Source organism: Doryrhamphus excisus, linkage group LG21, assembly GCF_037039965.1.
Source record: "Doryrhamphus excisus strain RoL-2023G ecotype Guam linkage group LG21, RoL_Dexc_Guam_v1.1, whole genome shotgun sequence".
NCBI classification, from domain to species: Eukaryota; Metazoa; Chordata; class Actinopteri; order Syngnathiformes; family Syngnathidae; genus Doryrhamphus; species Doryrhamphus excisus.
Genome location: NC_136377.1, coordinates 6,731,179 through 6,748,861, shown reverse-complemented (window position 1 = coordinate 6,748,861; position 17,683 = coordinate 6,731,179). Strand labels below are relative to the sequence as shown.

At 40.2% G+C, this 17,683-nt stretch overlaps 2 protein-coding genes across 4 annotated transcripts in view; both read left to right on the top strand.

Moving 5' to 3' along the window:
* The first annotated feature begins 1,390 nt into the window (after positions 1–1,390).
* Positions 1,391–5,589, top strand: LOC131138600 (vacuolar protein sorting-associated protein 26B-like). The gene is made up of 6 exons (XM_058087658.2): positions 1,391–1,763; positions 2,482–2,638; positions 2,699–2,863; positions 2,935–3,110; positions 3,602–3,744; positions 3,949–5,589. Exons 1-6 carry the CDS (start codon positions 1,541–1,543, stop codon positions 4,075–4,077), a joined length of 993 nt encoding a protein of 330 aa, XP_057943641.2. The 5' UTR covers positions 1,391–1,540; the 3' UTR covers positions 4,078–5,589.
* Positions 5,590–6,486: 897 nt separating this feature from the next.
* The window catches only part of arhgap32b (Rho GTPase activating protein 32b), a 72,383-nt gene continuing 61,186 nt past the window's right edge, over positions 6,487–17,683 (top strand). For all 3 annotated transcript variants that reach the window (XM_058087654.2, XM_058087653.2, XM_058087652.2), the window contains exon 1: positions 6,487–6,689. The gene's annotated coding sequence lies outside the window, so the exon portion shown is untranslated. The remainder of the gene's footprint in view (positions 6,690–17,683) is intronic.

Genomic DNA, 17,683 nt, shown 5'->3' with positions numbered 1-17,683 from the left:
GCCGTAAGCTGACAACATACAACATGCAAGCTTATTTATTATCCGATGCCAATAGGCTCCCCCATTGTGCGTTATTGAGCCACGCGTGGTCAACCGAGGCCCAAAGTGTCGAAACCAGAGTGTAGAACCAAGTGAAGAGAAAAAACAGATGGGAGAAAATCTTACTTGACACAAGGATGAAACGCGCTTACATGACATGACGAAGTGACACATTGACAAGATATGTCTGCATCCTAACAAGGCTACAGCTGCGGCTGCTGCCATCACCCCATCATAAATAATGGCTTCATCCAGAGCCGGACAGCTACAGGGATCTTTCTTACAACGTGAGAATGAGGAGTGGAATTTCACCATATGACAGTGGAACATGCTGCCAGGGCAATCTAAATATAAGATGGTCATTTTACCGTAATGATGACGCCTACTGCCCAACGAAATATGAAATATGTGTGACAATTGACGTTATTCTAGCAATGACTGTCCGAGTGATGTTAATACTTTGACTGCTGTGATTCAACTTTGACCTCTAGTGGCGCTTCTCTGTAATTACATGTAAATTACAAATATAGGTCCACAAGAGAACAATTTCTTACTTTTATTCGTGTCGTTGTGTCAACTCGGCTAATTTGCATATCATTTGCATATATGCCATATCAATATAATCTACCAGGGCCTTCTGAATCAGGAGTGCTGGCCCCTGTCACATACACACTATTAGCAATTAGCATTTTTTTTGTTTAAGACAATCAGATCTTGGTTCGGTTCTCATCTGTGATGTGTAGATGTATTTTATTTACAGGTTTTATGTTTTTGCCATTTTAATACATAAATATTGATTCTGAATTGTGCCATATGATATTGTAATATGGAGTTATTTTGAATTATTTTTCTTTTTCCTCTTTTTTTCTTTGTTCTCTTCAAAATAAAAACAATATTTTATTTATTTTATTTTATTTTATTTAAAAACGGTTGTAATGATTACAATAACAATTAATTATTTTTTAATATTATATTATATATTAGAATACTATTATATATATATATTATATATTGTAATATAATATTATTTAAATAATGATTGCATAAACAAACAATTGTCTTTTTGAATTTTTTATTATTTGAACCGTTTACACAGCTGGGACTGTGACAAATGGGAATTTATTACAGCAATATAGTATATTATTATTATCTTCATTTTTAACAATACTGGCCACTACCTTAATATACTACCTTACATGAATACAGATAGATTAAAAGTTGAACAGGATACTAGGTTTCCTTTTTTTTTAATTTAGTGGAGATGAGTATCCGTGACTCCCTGTCACTCGCATGTTATGAACAGTTCGTTCACGATTCACACACACTGCTACACACTGCTTCGGGCGCATGCGCATTTCCTCTGTTGAAAGTAGGAACTAGTGAGCCAACTGTGACGCTACTTACCCTGCACGCATTGCTGCAAAAACATCACTTGGTGTGTTTTCTTTTGCCTTGTTTTTGTTCTTTTCCAGCCTCCTTCCCCGGCGACACTGCAGCAGCGATGAGCTTTTTTGGATTTGGCCAAAGTGCGGACATCGATGTAGTTCTTAACGATGCAGAAACGAGGAAGAAAGTGGAGCATAAAAGCGAGGATGGCAGGAAGGACAGATACTTTCTCTTCTACGACGGAGAAACGGTGTCGGGGAAGGTCAACGTCACGCTCAAGTACCCGGGAAAGAGGCTGGAGCATAACGGAATAAAGATAGAGGTTATCGGCCAGATAGGTAAGTGTCTCACCGGCCTGCTCGCAGCTCTCAGCCCGCACACAAGTCGCCAGAAGTCTTGACAGGCGACGTCGGACAGTCGCTAGCTTTACCCACACAATAACCTTATCGTACTTAACTGTGTTTTTTTATTTATCTCCACTTAATGTTCATAACTTAAATTAAATGTACAGTAAAATATATAATATAACCAGCTGTACTATTTTATAACATGTCCTTAACAAGTGTCAGGTCTCGTGACGAATGTGCGGGCTAAGAAGTCAGCTGACCGACAAAACAAGCAGCCATTGGCTAGCCATCTTTGTGACCTTTGAACTATGCCGCGCTGTTGATGCGTGTTCAAAAACACTAACATATTAATGGTAACGTAACGTTTAAATAATATGTAACATTTTGAATTGAAGAATATATATTGTTTGAAATGTTATGGCTTAATGATGTTTTAATTTATATGTATAATATTGTATTATTTATGTTCTTAGTTCGATTATTTAAATGAATTACATTACAAAAACTCATGAAAGGAGGAACATCTGTTTATAAACAGAGTTTCCAAAGTGCTGCACAGACTAGTAAAATAAAATACAAAATAAAGGTACAAATTGAATTTAATCCAAAACTAAAAGATCAAATAAGAAATAAAATAATAAAATAGATATTAAAATATTAAAAAACAAGAAGCAATATGAAGACATTTGACTATATTTGTCCCCTCCAGAGCTCTACTACGACAGAGGAAACCACCACGAATTTGTGTCTCTGGCGAAAGACCTCGCTCGACCGGGGGAGCTCTCACAGTCGCAGACGTTTGATTTCGAGTTCACGCACGTGGAAAAACCATACGAGTCTTACACTGGCCAGAACGTCAAATTACGGTGAGATCCACCTGGGTGATGTGTCGGAAAACTGTATGACGGTTTTGCTCTGGATTCCAGGTACTTCCTGAGAGCCACGGTTAACCGCCGACTGAGCGACATCAGCAAAGAGATGGAGATGGTGGTCCACACACTCAGCACCTACCCTGATATCAACTCCTCCATCAAGATGGAAGTAGGCATCGAGGATTGTCTTCACATAGAGTTTGAGTACAATAAATCCAAGTAAGATTATCTCATATGTAAACCAAAATATCCGTTCCGGAGCGTCATCCTATCCTATCATTTAATTGCAGGTATCATCTCAAAGATGTGATTGTTGGAAAGATTTACTTTCTGCTGGTGAGGATAAAAATCAAACACATGGAGATTGATATCATCAAGCGGGAAACAACCGGCACCGGGCCCAACGTCTACCACGAGAATGATACCGTAGCCAAGTATGAAATCATGGACGGCGCACCAGTCAGAGGTCATTTGAACGGATTTTACTGCATTCAGCTCATTTCGAGTATTTTTCCATATCCATCTCTTTTACAAAATTCTGTATTTCACAAGGTGACACGGCGGTCTAGTGCGTGGGTTTTCTCCCACTAGAAAAATTAACCCCGCTAGGTTAATTTGCCACTACAAATTGTCCATAGGTATGAATGTGAGTGTGAATGGTTGTTTGTCTTGTGATTGGCTGGCGACCAGTCCAGGGTGTAACCCGCCTCTCGCCCGTATACAGCTGGGATAGGCTCCAGCGCCACCCGTGACCCTTGTGAGGAAAAAGCGGTAGAAAATGAATGAATGTATTTTACAAACACAAATTCATTTTGCTAGGTGCTAGCATGCTAAGTTAGCACTTTAGCCAGTCTTCTCATGTTAAGTCCCATATGCCTACAAGCGATACAAGTTTCTCCATGGGAATACCCGAAACTCCGTCATAATGAGCCGTATCTGCTTCTTCACCTTCTCCAGGCGAGTCCATCCCCATCAGGCTTTTCCTAGCAGGCTATGAGATGACACCCACCATGAGGGATATAAATAAGAAATTCTCAGTACGCTACTACCTCAACTTGGTGCTCATTGACGAGGAAGAGAGACGGTACTTCAAACAGCAGGTTTGTACTACATACGCAGTACCAGGGATCTATTCATGATTTATCCATTCGCTACGAAAGACGGATTTATACGAGGTGATGATGGAACTCCACAATAGAAGAGATGCATGTTGGGTGCAGTTTTAAGACAAAAAAAAAACAGGCCACATGGTGGCGGAAGTGCATCTTTTGAAAAAATTAATAAGACTGCTGTTGTTGCTGCAGGAGATCACGCTGTGGAGGAAAGGCGACGTTGTGAGGAAGAGTATGTCTCAGCAAGCCGTCATCGCCTCCCAACGTTTTGAAGGTTCCTCGAAAGCTGACGACAACCATGCCGACGCGGGAGACGGCTAAATCCAAAATTGTGAATATGACTTATCATTTGCGTGCGTCAGGAGAGAATGTGCGACATTTATTTACCACGTTTGTGTTTGCGTGTGAGACCTAAACATTTAACGGCATGCTTTTTTTTTTTTTTTGCTGAATAATTTGCTTTTAGTTCAAGAAAAAATGAAAAAAAACATAAGATGCTTGAAGTATTTTCATACATTCCACCAGAAATGTCGTGTACAGTGTCATGGTCGTAAACATTGGGCACCCCTGCGCTTCTCTCAATTTATGCACCACTTGGATTACAAAATTACTGGCATCAAAACGGTAAGAAAGCAGTATTTCAGTTATGTTTTGCAATGTTGTTGCAATGCAAACAAAAGAAATAAACATGAACACAGAAGCAGTGGTGCATTATCTAACAAAAAGCACAGGGGTGCCCATTTTTGGCCATGACTGTAAATAATAAGAGTATTTTTTTTTTTGTAAGACATAATGAATACACTACCCAGGGTAGCCGTGTTTTGTCACTGGAAGGATAACAAAATAACCGATGGAAAGCAGATTCCCTGACAACCAATGTATTTTGTGATGCTAATTGATGTTCTAATTTCATTACAATTCCTTCCTGGGTCATTAAAAAATAATAATTTATTATACTGTATGGGTGGCAAAAACCCCATGTTTGGTATTGATCCAATACCAAGTAAATACAAGGCCAGTACTACCGATGCTGATGGTTGTTGACAGGAGATAGAATTGAATGATAGAATGAATGAATTGAGCTGCCAAACATGTTTTGGTGTAATGGCGGAGAACAAGGCTGCTAAGTCTCGTCTGTTCGCCCGTGGGTTTATTCTGGACATGCTTCTTCCAGTCAAAAAAATATGTAGTTTTTCCTATTTGTATGAAAATTTCATTTTGGATCCTTGTCAAGTTGGAGATATTGGCTTATGTAATTTTTGGAAAAAGATAAATATATCTTCAGAGTATAATATTTACTATAAAACAAGGTTCAAACATTTTGCAGTGAGGGTCTTATACATAAAAATTAAAGGACACAGGGGCCACTTTGATACATTTTGTACCTTTTAAAGATGTCCAGGGGCCGCACTTAGCTTTTGTGTTGTTTTAATGTGAGGATGAAATTTTTTTTTATTCCGGTGTACTTTGAATTTTAAAAAAAGGAGAAAAATGAAAACATTTATTTGTTAATTGTATGCAAAACACGTTAGATCAAAGGTATACCAAATACTTTGCACTGTGTTAAGCATCTGTCACCACAAGAGGGCAGGCTTGTGTCAGCTTTCTTCGTATTGATATGTATGTATGTGTGTGTGTGTGTGTGTGTGTGTGTAGCATTACAATCATAGTAGTTGTGAACCATTTATTTTTTAGAATGTAGGGTTTGAATTTAAAGATTGTGATGGATTTGTGTCCGAAAAAGAGATTAATACAGAACCTATCTATCATCATTTTGCCTTACTTCCTGCTCTTCCACTTGACAAACGACTCCTTCTGGCTGTAATGTGGCTGAGAGGGTTTAAATAAAGTTTTAAAACAATCGATTGTATTGTCATTTGCTGAATCGAAATGTTTTAAATCACGTTTTCTGAGCAGATACTACACAAAAAGAATAATTATATTGTTTTATTGATATTGTCTTATATTATTATCATATTGCTTTATATATATATACTGTTTTTACCACTTGATGTTTACTCGTTTCCATTCTATTGTATTTACAGTGAAATTTGAATGACGGCCTGTTGAGTTCAGGTTCAAAGGAGAATGCACGGAATTATCGGTGTCTTGCAGCATGGCCGTGAGAGATGGAACACAACCAAGTTGTGATTGAATATGCGGTATATTCCTGATGAAGATGGGGATTCGATCCAAGTCCACTACTAGAAGAAGTTACAAACATTACAAAATACAACTCTCTTTGTGTTATTGGTGTCGCTTTTATATTTGAAGCTTACTTTTACGAGTGTATGAATGCAACACATCGAAAACCGTGCTCCAGCTGCTCCCAGCGAGTAAAACCTAGCGGTGGGCGATACGGACGAGTATGGTATCGATTACTTACTATGTAAATGCAGGGCCGATCCTGATACTTATTACTTAATGTTTATTTTAAAAACATAATTCAAGTATTAGTAGTATTGCCTTTAATTTATTGATCATAATTCCTTTCAACAATAAACCAGAAGATAATTAAATAAAATCTATGTAACAATAGCAACAAAATAATACCATTACTGTATTTGTTTATTATTAAAATAATACTACAAATATATCACAATTGTAATAATATGAGCAATACATAGATACTTGTGTCAACAAATATCGATCTCATACGCTGGTATCGAGCCGATACTGATACTACCCTTGGTATCGATACTATCGTCATTTGAAACGATCCTTCCCCACTTTCCCAGTGTTGCATTCACTTGCACACGGTGGGCTCCAGCGGACACGTTTTCACCTCAAACATCTCCTGCCGCGATTCCAACGTAAAGACGGAATGCCTAATGTCGATTCCAGCGTCGCATTCCAAGAAAACAATGTGATTCGGGAGAAGGATACCACTTTTTTATTTCCTCCACAAGAAAACGGACTGCAGTCTGTCGCCGGTGAGTCGTTTTTTTGTTTTGTTTCAGCCTCACATTGTTGGCGCCGTTTCTTGCTTTTCGGCGAGAAAGTGGTCGTGAAAATAAATAAAAGACGACATTAAAATACGTGCTCGGGTCGGGGGAACCACGGTTGGGATGTGGAGTGGATAGGTGGGAAGTGAAGCAGTGGACGGAAGAGGCTAAGACATCGACGATAGCTAATTCATATGTTGATCGAGTTAACGTGTCTGTTTACCCGGCTGTGTTGACGTTAACGAGTTAATCCACCAGTTGTGGGGAGAGGGACCGTTATGGTTTCCCCAAACAATGTAAAAAATGTATTCTTTCTTCATTAAGTTTGGATAACGTGGTGTTCGATTGGTCAGGTGATACCCACTGCACAGTGGGGGGAAATAAGTATTTGATCCCCAGCTGATTTTTGTAAAGATATGAATAAATCCACCATTTTTATGGTAGGTTTATCATCATAATGGAGAGTCAAAATGTATTAAAAAATATTACATTAAGGTTATATATTAATTATGTGTACATGACGTACTACATTCATACCACTACACCTCATGGGCAAGACCAAAGAGCTGTCAAAGGACCTCAGGGACAAGATTGTAGACCTGCACAAGACCGGAATCAAACCCGTCTGGTATTTTTAAATTCGATTTTAAACCTTTAACATTGAAAGTGTAGCCGGCAAAATAGTTGACAAAATAGGCAACACAAAAGCAACACAACACCCCCCCCCCACCAAAAAAAAAAACTCATGCCACAAGGCATGCTTGGTAGCTTATGGTACACTTTCTCACAACATTTGACCTCATTAACATACTCTTGATATCCAATGTTTTATTGTTCATAGCTCGGCTACCCAGCATGTCTTGTGGGCATTTGGAGATCATTGATAATTGATTTGTGTGATGCCTTCACTTTCTGTGGATGTTCTGTTTGATGCCATTTATATGTGGATAAATGGGCCCCTGAGTTAGAAACCTGGTTCATGATGTCAAGGGAGTTGGGAGCTGTCAAACATGGAGGTGAAAACGTTCTTTCTTGGGAATGTTTCTCTGATCAAAATCCTCCTGGGATGTGTACGACACTGGTGACCAGTGTTGCCTCCCTCGTGGGGAGGCGTTCAGGGCAGGTCTAGTCAGACACCTAGTAGGAGGCCTCAGGGAAGACCTGGTTGGAGAGACTATCTACTGTTCCGTACCGTACTCGTGTGACGATGCTGTTTATATATGATTATTTATCAAATAGACGTCATTCATGTGTTTTATTTGAATGGGGGGGGGGGGGTGACGTTCTCACACAAGAGTTGCATGTGTCAGCGTTTCGCATATGGCGAGATGACGTGCACCAAGACTTGCAACCCATCCCTCGGCTTGAGTTTCGTATTACCTTCCAACTTGAGCCGCCTCTCCTCTATATCACTAACAAGAGGTGAGTGAAGGAGACATTTTGGATATGAACTCATTCAAAAGACAACACTGTACCGTCCATTTTAGAAGTTTTTTGTGTTCTATGTTTATATAAACATGGAATGTTGTTTTCTGAGCGTTTAGTATAATTGTAAAATTATTTAAAAAAACGTGTTTTGTGTTCACATTATTGACTTTCTGGAACGGATTAATTGCGTTTACATTCATTCTAATGGGGAAAAATGATTTGGTTTGAGTCCGTTTTGGTTAGAGTCAGACCTTCTGGAACGAAGGTTAAACTGTGTAAGTTCACTTTTGCATCGCAGAGCATCTAAGATGCGTTCAAGGACCACTGAACAAAATGTAAAATATATCAAAATAATCAGCGTCATATTAGCTAGCCAATGAAATGACAACCTGAAGTTGTTTTCTGAGCATTAAGTATGATTTTAAAATTATTAAAACGTGTTTTGTGTTCACATTATTGACTTTCTGGAACGGATTAATTGCATTTAAGTTCATTCTAATGGGGAAAAATGATTTGGTTAGCGTCCGTTTTGGTTAGAGTCAGACCTTCTAAAACATAGGTCCCACTTTGTAAGTTTCACTTTTGCATCTTAGAGCATCTAAGATGCGTTCAAGGACCACTGAACAAAATGTAAAATATATCAAAATAATCAGCATCTTATTAGCTAGCCAACGAAATAACAACCTGAAGTTCTTGTCTGAGCATTAAATATAATTATAAAATGATAAAAACTGTTTTTTTGTTCCCATTATTGACTTTCTGGAATGGATTAATAGCGTTTACATTCATTCTAATGGGGAAAAATGATTTGGTTAGGGTCCGTTTTGGTTAGAGTCAGACCTTCTGAAACAAAGGTTCTTCTTTGTAAGTTTCACTTTTGCATCTTAGACCATCTAAGATGCATTCAAGGACCACTGAACAAAATGTAAAATATATAAAAATAATCAGCATCCTATTAGCTAGCCAACAAAATGACAAACCGAATTTCTTTTCTGAGCATTAAGTATAATTATAAAATTATAAAAACGTGGTTTTTGTTCCCATTATTGGCTTTCTGGAACAGATTAATTGTGTTTACATTCATTCTAATGGGGAAAAATGATTTGGTTAGCGCCCGTTTTGGTTAGAGTCAGACCTTCTGGAACGAAGGTTCCACTGTGTAAGTTTCACTTTTGCATCTCAGAGCATCTAAGATGCGTTCAGGGACCACTGAACGTGTGAACAAAATGTTTTTTTCTGTGGACCTATTTTAGAAAGATTTTTTTAACCAAAAATCTAAGAATTTTGCACAAACGTTATATTGTGAACGTGTGGTAGTTCCACTGCATATGCTAAGCTATCTAAATATCTGGGGTTTTTTTTTAAGCTCCGGCTTCTCCTCGGCACCCCCGCTAGCCAAAGGCTGGGCTGTTCCGAGCACGTGCATCACCAGACAATTTATGAAAATGGCTTGCTCAAAGGCATGTTGAGTAAAGTATTCTCAGGAGGAGCGAGTGTTTTCTAATTACTTCCCTAGTGCAACATTTCACAGTTGGCTAGACAAATGAGTTCGAGCCTCGGAAGGAATCGCGCTGCTTCCGCCGTAGTATGAATATCGTGGACAAGCCGTGCTTCATTTTGTGTCTTGCGTGTCAAGGTCACTGTTCGGTAGGTACACAGTGCAACAGGAAGGACTATCTGCGCTGTTTGGGTTTTGTTCATGGGAATAAATATGTGCGGAGAAACCCGCGGTTGCATTCCGAGCATGTTGGAGCTTGATGTCATGCTGCCATCCGACCCTCGGAGTCGAATGCGTCACTCCCGTATGAAGATATAAATCTGTTTGCGTCTGTAAATGTGTCAAAGGGAAGGAAGCGTTCACATTCAAGAGCTTTTGCATTGCAGTGTTTCTAATACAATCATTCTCGAGACCCTATATGTGTCCTGTGATTGGCTGGCCACCGTTTCAGGGTGTACCCCGCCTCTCGCCCAAAGACACCTGGGATAGGCTCCAGCACACCCAGTGACCCTTGTGAGGATAAGCGGTAGAAAATGATTGAATGAATGAATGACGTTTGTGCGCATGTTGTGGTCTAAAAACATGTCTTGTGTCAACATTTTTGGCTTTCTGGAACAAATTAATTGGATTTACATTATTTCTTATGGTACAGGGTCAGTCAAAATGATCTGACACATTTGTAGGTTAAATAAAACTTTCATATAATGCCTATTTTTTAGTTTCTTTTTCAGCATCGCGCTTTCATTGTGGAAACATTCATCAAAACAAACCAATCTGTAACTGCAACATAACGAGCGTTCCGTTTGCGCTTCAATCTTGGTAGACATGATCCCATACCAGCTCGAAACACCATCTTATTATGGGTTACTTCAGAGCTACTGGATCTGCATTGAAACGAAAATCAACTGGCTGAAACATTATATGTACTTTTTTTGTTTCTTTACTTTATTTGCCTTTTATTTAACCTACAATGTTAATAATGTTAATACAATAACCTACAACTTAATGTGTCAGATCATTTTGCCTGACCCTGTATATTTTCAGTGAGCACCCGTTTTGGTTAGAGTCAGACCTTTTTAGAAACGAATTAATGACGCTAAGCAAGATTCCACTGTATACTAAAGAAAATATTCCATTCATGTATTTAGATGTCACATCCCTCCAGCATCGGTACTCACATTAATACTATGCAAGACCAAATGTGTTAGCCGTCAAAACTGATTAACAAGAGGGCTGTATTTGACCTTTCTTAGAGACTCCACGCTGCCTCCCTGATGTTCTCTTATACACATGATAGTCCAAGACAAATGCATAGTATGCTCAGCTCAACTCTACTCTCAGTGGTTTGGGTAGATGGGTTTCCCTATTTTAATCAAAGCGCCTTGACGCAGCATCAGGAGCAACTCGGGGGGGGGGGGGTCGGTATCTTGCCCCAGGATACTCCAACACGGTCTTGGGAAGACGGACGGTTGAACCACAAACCCACTGGATCCCAGCCATGCCGTCCATTGATTCAGTCAGCGGATCAGTCGGAACTCGACACCCAACAGCAACGACTAAGGCGAACAAGCCTCACCTGTATTTACTTTCAGCATGTGCCGGTGTGTTGTTACATTTGGGGGGGAAGCGCACGATAACAGCACACCGCTAACCAAAGCCGAGACAACATGCGAATACAACTACATTGTAATAGCTACTCCGCTTTCTAAGTCTTGGAAAGACTCAAAAATAATACGCAAAGTCAGAGTTGCACCCCTCTTTTTAGCTCATTCAATCCCAGCCACTTTTCAATAAACAACCTCTTTAGCACCAGCTATTTCCGACGATTTCGACAATTCTACAGCGACATAAACATTAAAGATTAGACTACCAAAGTGAGCAAAATTTTGTTGACGTAACACAGATATTGTACCAAATCGACACGTTCTTATACTTTTGATATGCCCACATACATGATTTGTGAAAAAGGGCAGATTGTTCACAACTAAATCTGGCAGATTGGTCTTTTGGCTGCTCCACTTTGGGTATAATCCTCTTTTCATTTAAAAAAGGTACTGCACACAACATACAATACATGGAACAACCCACATCCGCGATGACACATCGAGTGTCTGAGTCAAAAATTATGGGAAATGTAACCAGCATGTGATGCAACATCCCGCTCAAGACACCGTTTTTTCCCGTAGTCTCCGGTTTACAGCGGTGTTTTGTTTAAAATACCGATTATCTAATTAATCGACAACCATTTTGGTCTTCGATCAAGCTGTCTTCGGGCGAGAGGCGGGGTACACCCTGGACTGGTCGCCAGCCAATCACAGGGCACATATAGACAAACCACCATTCACACTCACATTCATACCTATGGACAATTTTTGGAGTCACCAATTAACCTAGCATGTTTTTGGAATGTGGGAGGAAATCGGAGTACCCAGAGAAAACCCACGCATGCACGGGGAGAACATGCAAACTCCACACAGAGATGGCCGAGGGTGGAATTGAACCCTGGTCTCCTAGCTGTGAGGTCAACGCGCTAACCACTCCACCACTGTGCCGCAAAAATGGAAATATCAAATAAATAAATCTAAAAAAAATCGCTGTTTGCGTTTGGTTCAGATTCATTTGGTCTGCCTCCGGTCTAATTTTCATGAGAAAAAAAATCTAATTCAATTCAAAAATTCAAAGTCTGAATTAAGAATCAATTAGAGTTTCATTCATTCAACAAGGTAGACACAGATGTCAGAAAAAAAGTATTTGGAACATTTGTATTTAGGTTCTGCAGTTGTGTAGAAATAGAAGTATTTATTTATTGATATGAAATAAATAGAAATACCCAGGAGACTTTCCCAACTCTAGGATTCTCCTTGGATTTTCCCATTGTTCTGGCCAATCCAGTGAGTGCTGTCAAACCAGTCGTTTCTATGCTGCCAGCTGCAGTCAATCATGCTCAGCAACTATGCAGAAGTGTCACATTTTGCAGAGGTCCCATCGGTTCCACATCCCCGTTCCTCTCCGCAACTGGCAAAGCAACAGTTAAATGTGGGCGAGTTCTTTTCTGCATCCTTATTCGTGTCATCTGATGCTTTCTCATGTACACCCTACCGAGCCTCTGGGGGGCTGGGATGTCAGAAAAGTCACCTTGTTAATTCAATTCACCTTCATTACATGAATACAAAGGAGGATGGTGTTGGGTATCAGAGCGAGACACCATGCACTGTCGAGAACCGAACAGAGCTAGACTGCAGAGTCTACTGATTATTTTCTATGTTATTAAATTTGATGTTATTAAAGTTCCATTAAGAATGTTTGGAAAATCCAAATTGCAATATTAACTCACTTTATAATGATCTTTCTGAACGGCTTGTCATTACAACTTCATCCAGTCGATGGCATCGTACCTGTCCATAGTCGGTAGAATTGCAGTTTGCATAAGGAAGACCTAGCTTTGACAATACGGTACAAACAGATATATACGGTCATCAAACACAACCAAAATATAGCTGACACACAACAACAATGAACTACCGTTCAGTGTGGGTAACGACGGCTAGGTGCTAACAACAAACAACTGTTATTTATGAATGTAAAGATGACTGTATGGGTGTTTTTTCATATCTAGAGGGCTCTAATAATATTAGAAAATGTATTTCGAAGGTTGTAAACGGGTTTTATGCCATATCTATGAAAATGTTCAATTTATTAAGGACTCAGACCTCATGGAAATTCAAAGTCAGGTCTGGAATCAATTAACCGTAATAAACCTTGGATTACTGTAACATAGACGACTTGCGTTGTCTTCACAAACCCTTCAACTGATTCAAAAGCGACCTACTATAATTTTAGTGACTGAAAACTACAAACGCTTCCTGGTACAAAGATACGATTGACAGGCGTCGTAACAACACAATAGGACAATCTGACCCTAATGCACCCGGACATCACGACACCCATCAACCTAATTAACAGAATTGGAACGAGGGCATTGGAAAGTGGACGTCCAAGGAAGGCAAACGTTACCAACCAACGGTTTTGCCTGACTGGTCTTTTGGTGTCTGGAGCCCCCACCCCCCCGGGCTCTAAAGTGCTCCACAGCTCTCAAGATCAGGAAACACTTCAGGTTATCCAGGGAATTAAACAACAACCTTTAATACACTTTGAGTAATGTAAGGGCTATTACTTCTATCATGTCTTATATTAACTCATTCAATACCAACGTATTTATTCATCTTTTATGTGTTTTTGCGCAAGTGGCAATTAGAGATGATGCAACTCCCCACAAATGCATTTTACTTGAGAGCAATGTCAATCCATAAAAATGTTGGTATAGTTTGTAAAAATCCAGCTGTGACAAAAGCAAAAAATATATGTTATGCTTGAAGCTCCCGTTTTTAGTGGGGAACTGATATTTTCCTGAAACTAACCTACTATATGTTCTACTGTTGATTGCAAAAGCTCATATCTTCAACGATGGTAAAGGGCGGGTCATTCCAACACCATCGAGGTATGGCGAGTTGAAGCTCAATGCACCCCCCCAAATCGAGGGGGTATGTGCAGAGAATTTGAAGAACTTAAAGAAAAATCTTCCTCTAAAACAGAGACAAATCCCGCACGATCGATGTCATGTCTCTTGAGAAGTTACGACACGCTAACCCACCTACAGCCCCGTACTGGTAATCTTGCGTCATTGGAGAAGAATAGAAAACACGGTAAATATACAACTGAATCGGACAATGTCGGAAAATGGTCGGTCCGAATTGAAACAAATTATCGTGTTGCGTTTCCATGGCTTTTTTTCTCCCTAAAAGTCATGAATGAGAGCCATTTTGCTGAATCTTGATCTCATTACCCACCACTGTGCCAATGAGAGTCAATGCCAGGATTGTTGGCAGCTCTTTTGGGAATGTCAAGGCACCCTTTGAGGCTTGTAAGCACGCAGGGAGTCGGGAGCAATATGCTTTATCGCACTACGACTGGAGAGCCTGCAGCTTGGTTGAATGCGTGTGACAAGGTCTGCGGAAAGCGGCGTTTGTGCTACGCATAACTGATGAAGATGAGGAAAGGAATTAGCACAATGCATGCCTGGCCCCTCACTTTCAGCTTCTAAAGCTCGGGTCATAGGTCGTGACTGGCTTTGTGCATGGCCTCCAAGGCCAAGCAAAGAAACCTTTGTGAGGGTAGGATTCAAGTACAAAAACAAGAAAAATGAAAGCATTTGTCCGCACAATAAAGGAGTTTCAAGATTCAGTTCTTACATCACTTCTCTTATGTGGAGTCATTCTGTTTATTTTGTACAAGGTTGCCGCTGTCATGAAATGCCGTTTTACTGCAATTTCTATGACTTGGTGGATTATTTCGCCTTTTATTTGGAGTTGTTCTGATAATATATGTTGTCTTTATTCATTTTCTACCGCTTACCCTCATGAGGGTCGCGGTGCTGGAGCCTATCCCAGCTGTCTTTGGGCGAGAGGCGGGGTACACCCTGGACTGGTGGCCAGCCAGTCACATTCATACCTATGGACAATTTGGAGTTGCCAATTAACCTAGCATGTTTTTGGAATGTGGGAGGTACCCGGAGAAAACCCACGCATACATGGGGAGAACATGCAAACTCCACACAGAGATGGCCGAGGGTGGAATTGAACCCTGGTCTCCTAGCTGTGAGGTCTGCGCGCTAACCACTCAACACAAGATGTTGCCAAAAGAAACCCAAATCCAATTTTAGAGCCAAATCTAATTTTTAAATAAATGACAGTATGAGAGGGCTGCACGGTGGTCGAGGAAACTGGAGTACCCGGAGAAAACCCACGCATGCACGGGGAGAACATGCACACTCCACACAGAGATGGCCGAGGGTGGAATCGAACTCGCGTCTCCTAGCTGTGTGGCCTGCGCGCTAACCATTCATTCATTCATTTTCAACCGCTTTTCCTCACGAGGGTCGCGGGGGGTGCTGGAGCCTATCCCAGCTGTCTTCGGGTGAGAGGCGGGGTACACCCTGGACTGGTCGCCAGCCAATCACAGGGCACATATAGACAAACAACCATTCACACTCACATTCATACCTATGGACAATTTGGAGTTGCTAATTAACCTAGCATGTTTTTGGAATATGGGAGGAAACCGGAGTACCCGGAAAAAACCCACGCATGCACGGGGAGAACATGCAAACTCCACACAGAGATGGCCGAGGGTGGAATTGAACTCACGTCTCCTGGCTGTGTGGCCTGCGCGCTCACCATTCATTCATTCATTTTCTACCGCTTTTCCTCACAAGGGTTGCGGGGGTGCTGGAGCCTATCCCAGCTGTTTTTGGGCGAGAGGCGGGATACACCCTGGACTGGTCGCCAGCCAATCACAGGGCACATATAGACAAACAGCCGCTTGCTAACCACGCGCCAATTTTTTTTATGTTAACCAAAAAACATGCAAACCAAGGAGGATGCTAATTAAGGTGCCATTGTATTTGTATAGGTATACAGCGTACACTGTCTACTTAGTACTTTCTAGGTGCATGCATGTTCATCCCAGATCCATTACTGTTATTTAATACACAGTTACCAGAATGGACGACAGGTTGCTCCTATCAATAGTAAGTGCTTAGCAAGGTACACTTACCATTGTGACCGTTTAGAGTGCAACATCCATTTTACCATAGATTATTTCTCATTATGAGTGCACTCCAAAGAATATATGTAGAGAAGTGCCTGAACTGACACACAGGCCAGGTATCCTATTGAGATTCACGTGGAGATGCTTGCTCATGGGAATGGTTAGCTGACAGACTTTTAAATCTTTCCCCTTGTCATTGAGGTCACTCTGCATGCGAGATAATGTCTGGGAAAAAAAGTGTCCAAGTCCCTGTATATGTATGTATATATATATATATATATATATATATATATATTTCTGACTTGTTCAAGGTTACTCAAACGGAACAGATGGCATCGTAAAATAGCTAATTTGTAACTTTTTAAAGTTTATGTGAGTGACCTTTTTACGCCTTTTTCTGTCATGTTTTTCCATAGTACTGCCACACCGAGCATGATGTTTGCTAAATACAAGGATGAACCAGTCATGATGTGCTATATATATATATATAGTGTATATATATCCCTATATTGACAGTTACTATGGTACCCATTATGTCATTGTATGGTTATATCACCTCGTACTTGGATACAAGGTACATTATTAAAACAAAAAAAACCTTAACCTGTATTATGGAAAGCAGGAAGTGAACAAATGTAACCATTACTGATTGTAAAAGTACCAGATGGAGGGGTAGGATTTAATAAGCTTTGCTTCTTCCTACTCCTTTTGGACATGTGGAACTGTGAACTGATTATGTGATGCATTCAATTGTAATCTGATGCATGTTCAAATGAAATAAAACTATTACCATTACCATTCCATAGGACACCTATTTACGTCCTTCGAAATACATTATTAGAGCCCTCTTGACATGAAATAACACCCCTATAAGATAAACAATTTAAGATAAATAAGCCCATGCTTGTGTGTGTTGTTATGAATGTGTTCTACCACTAGTGGAGCAGAGTGGTGGGTGGACAGGAAGTGATATTTTCGCATGCAATGGGTTTGGGAACTGATTATGTGATGCATTCAATTGTAATCTGATGCATGTTCAAATGAAATAAAACCATTACCAAAATAGAGTTTTGACACATAGATCACGAATGCTGCCAGGACTGTGTTTGCATACTTAGCTGGTGGTTTCTTTATAATTGGGTTTGATATTCAAGCCTTTTTGCAGTCCCTGAAGTGGTCACCTTAATAGTGCAGCCATACCCAATGGAGAGTGGAAAACTCCAATTTAGAAGTTGCTGATTTGCTCCAAGAACTTGACGAAGAATTACTTCTGTGACGTCATTTTTTTTTTCGGGAGGGCGGTAATTTGCATATGAATGAGTTTGAACAGTCTCTGCTTTCAAATGAGGCGGAGGGATTAGACAGGATGGGCTGAGGACGTTTTACATTCTGTGCTCGTTAGAGGTGGAGGAGAGCCAGTTGTGTAACAAAAGGAGACAGATTAAGTGAA

Excerpts from the sequence above, each read along its gene's own strand:
- LOC131138600 (XM_058087658.2), top strand. The coding sequence starts at position 1,541 with ATGAGCTTTTTTGGATTTGGCCAAAGTGCGGACATCGATGTAGTTCTT. Across the intron at positions 1,764-2,481 it reads AGAGGTTATCGGCCAGATAG|AGCTCTACTACGACAGAGGA; the intron begins GTAAGTGTCTCA and ends TGTCCCCTCCAG. Across the intron at positions 2,639-2,698 it reads GGCCAGAACGTCAAATTACG|GTACTTCCTGAGAGCCACGG; the intron begins GTGAGATCCACC and ends TCTGGATTCCAG.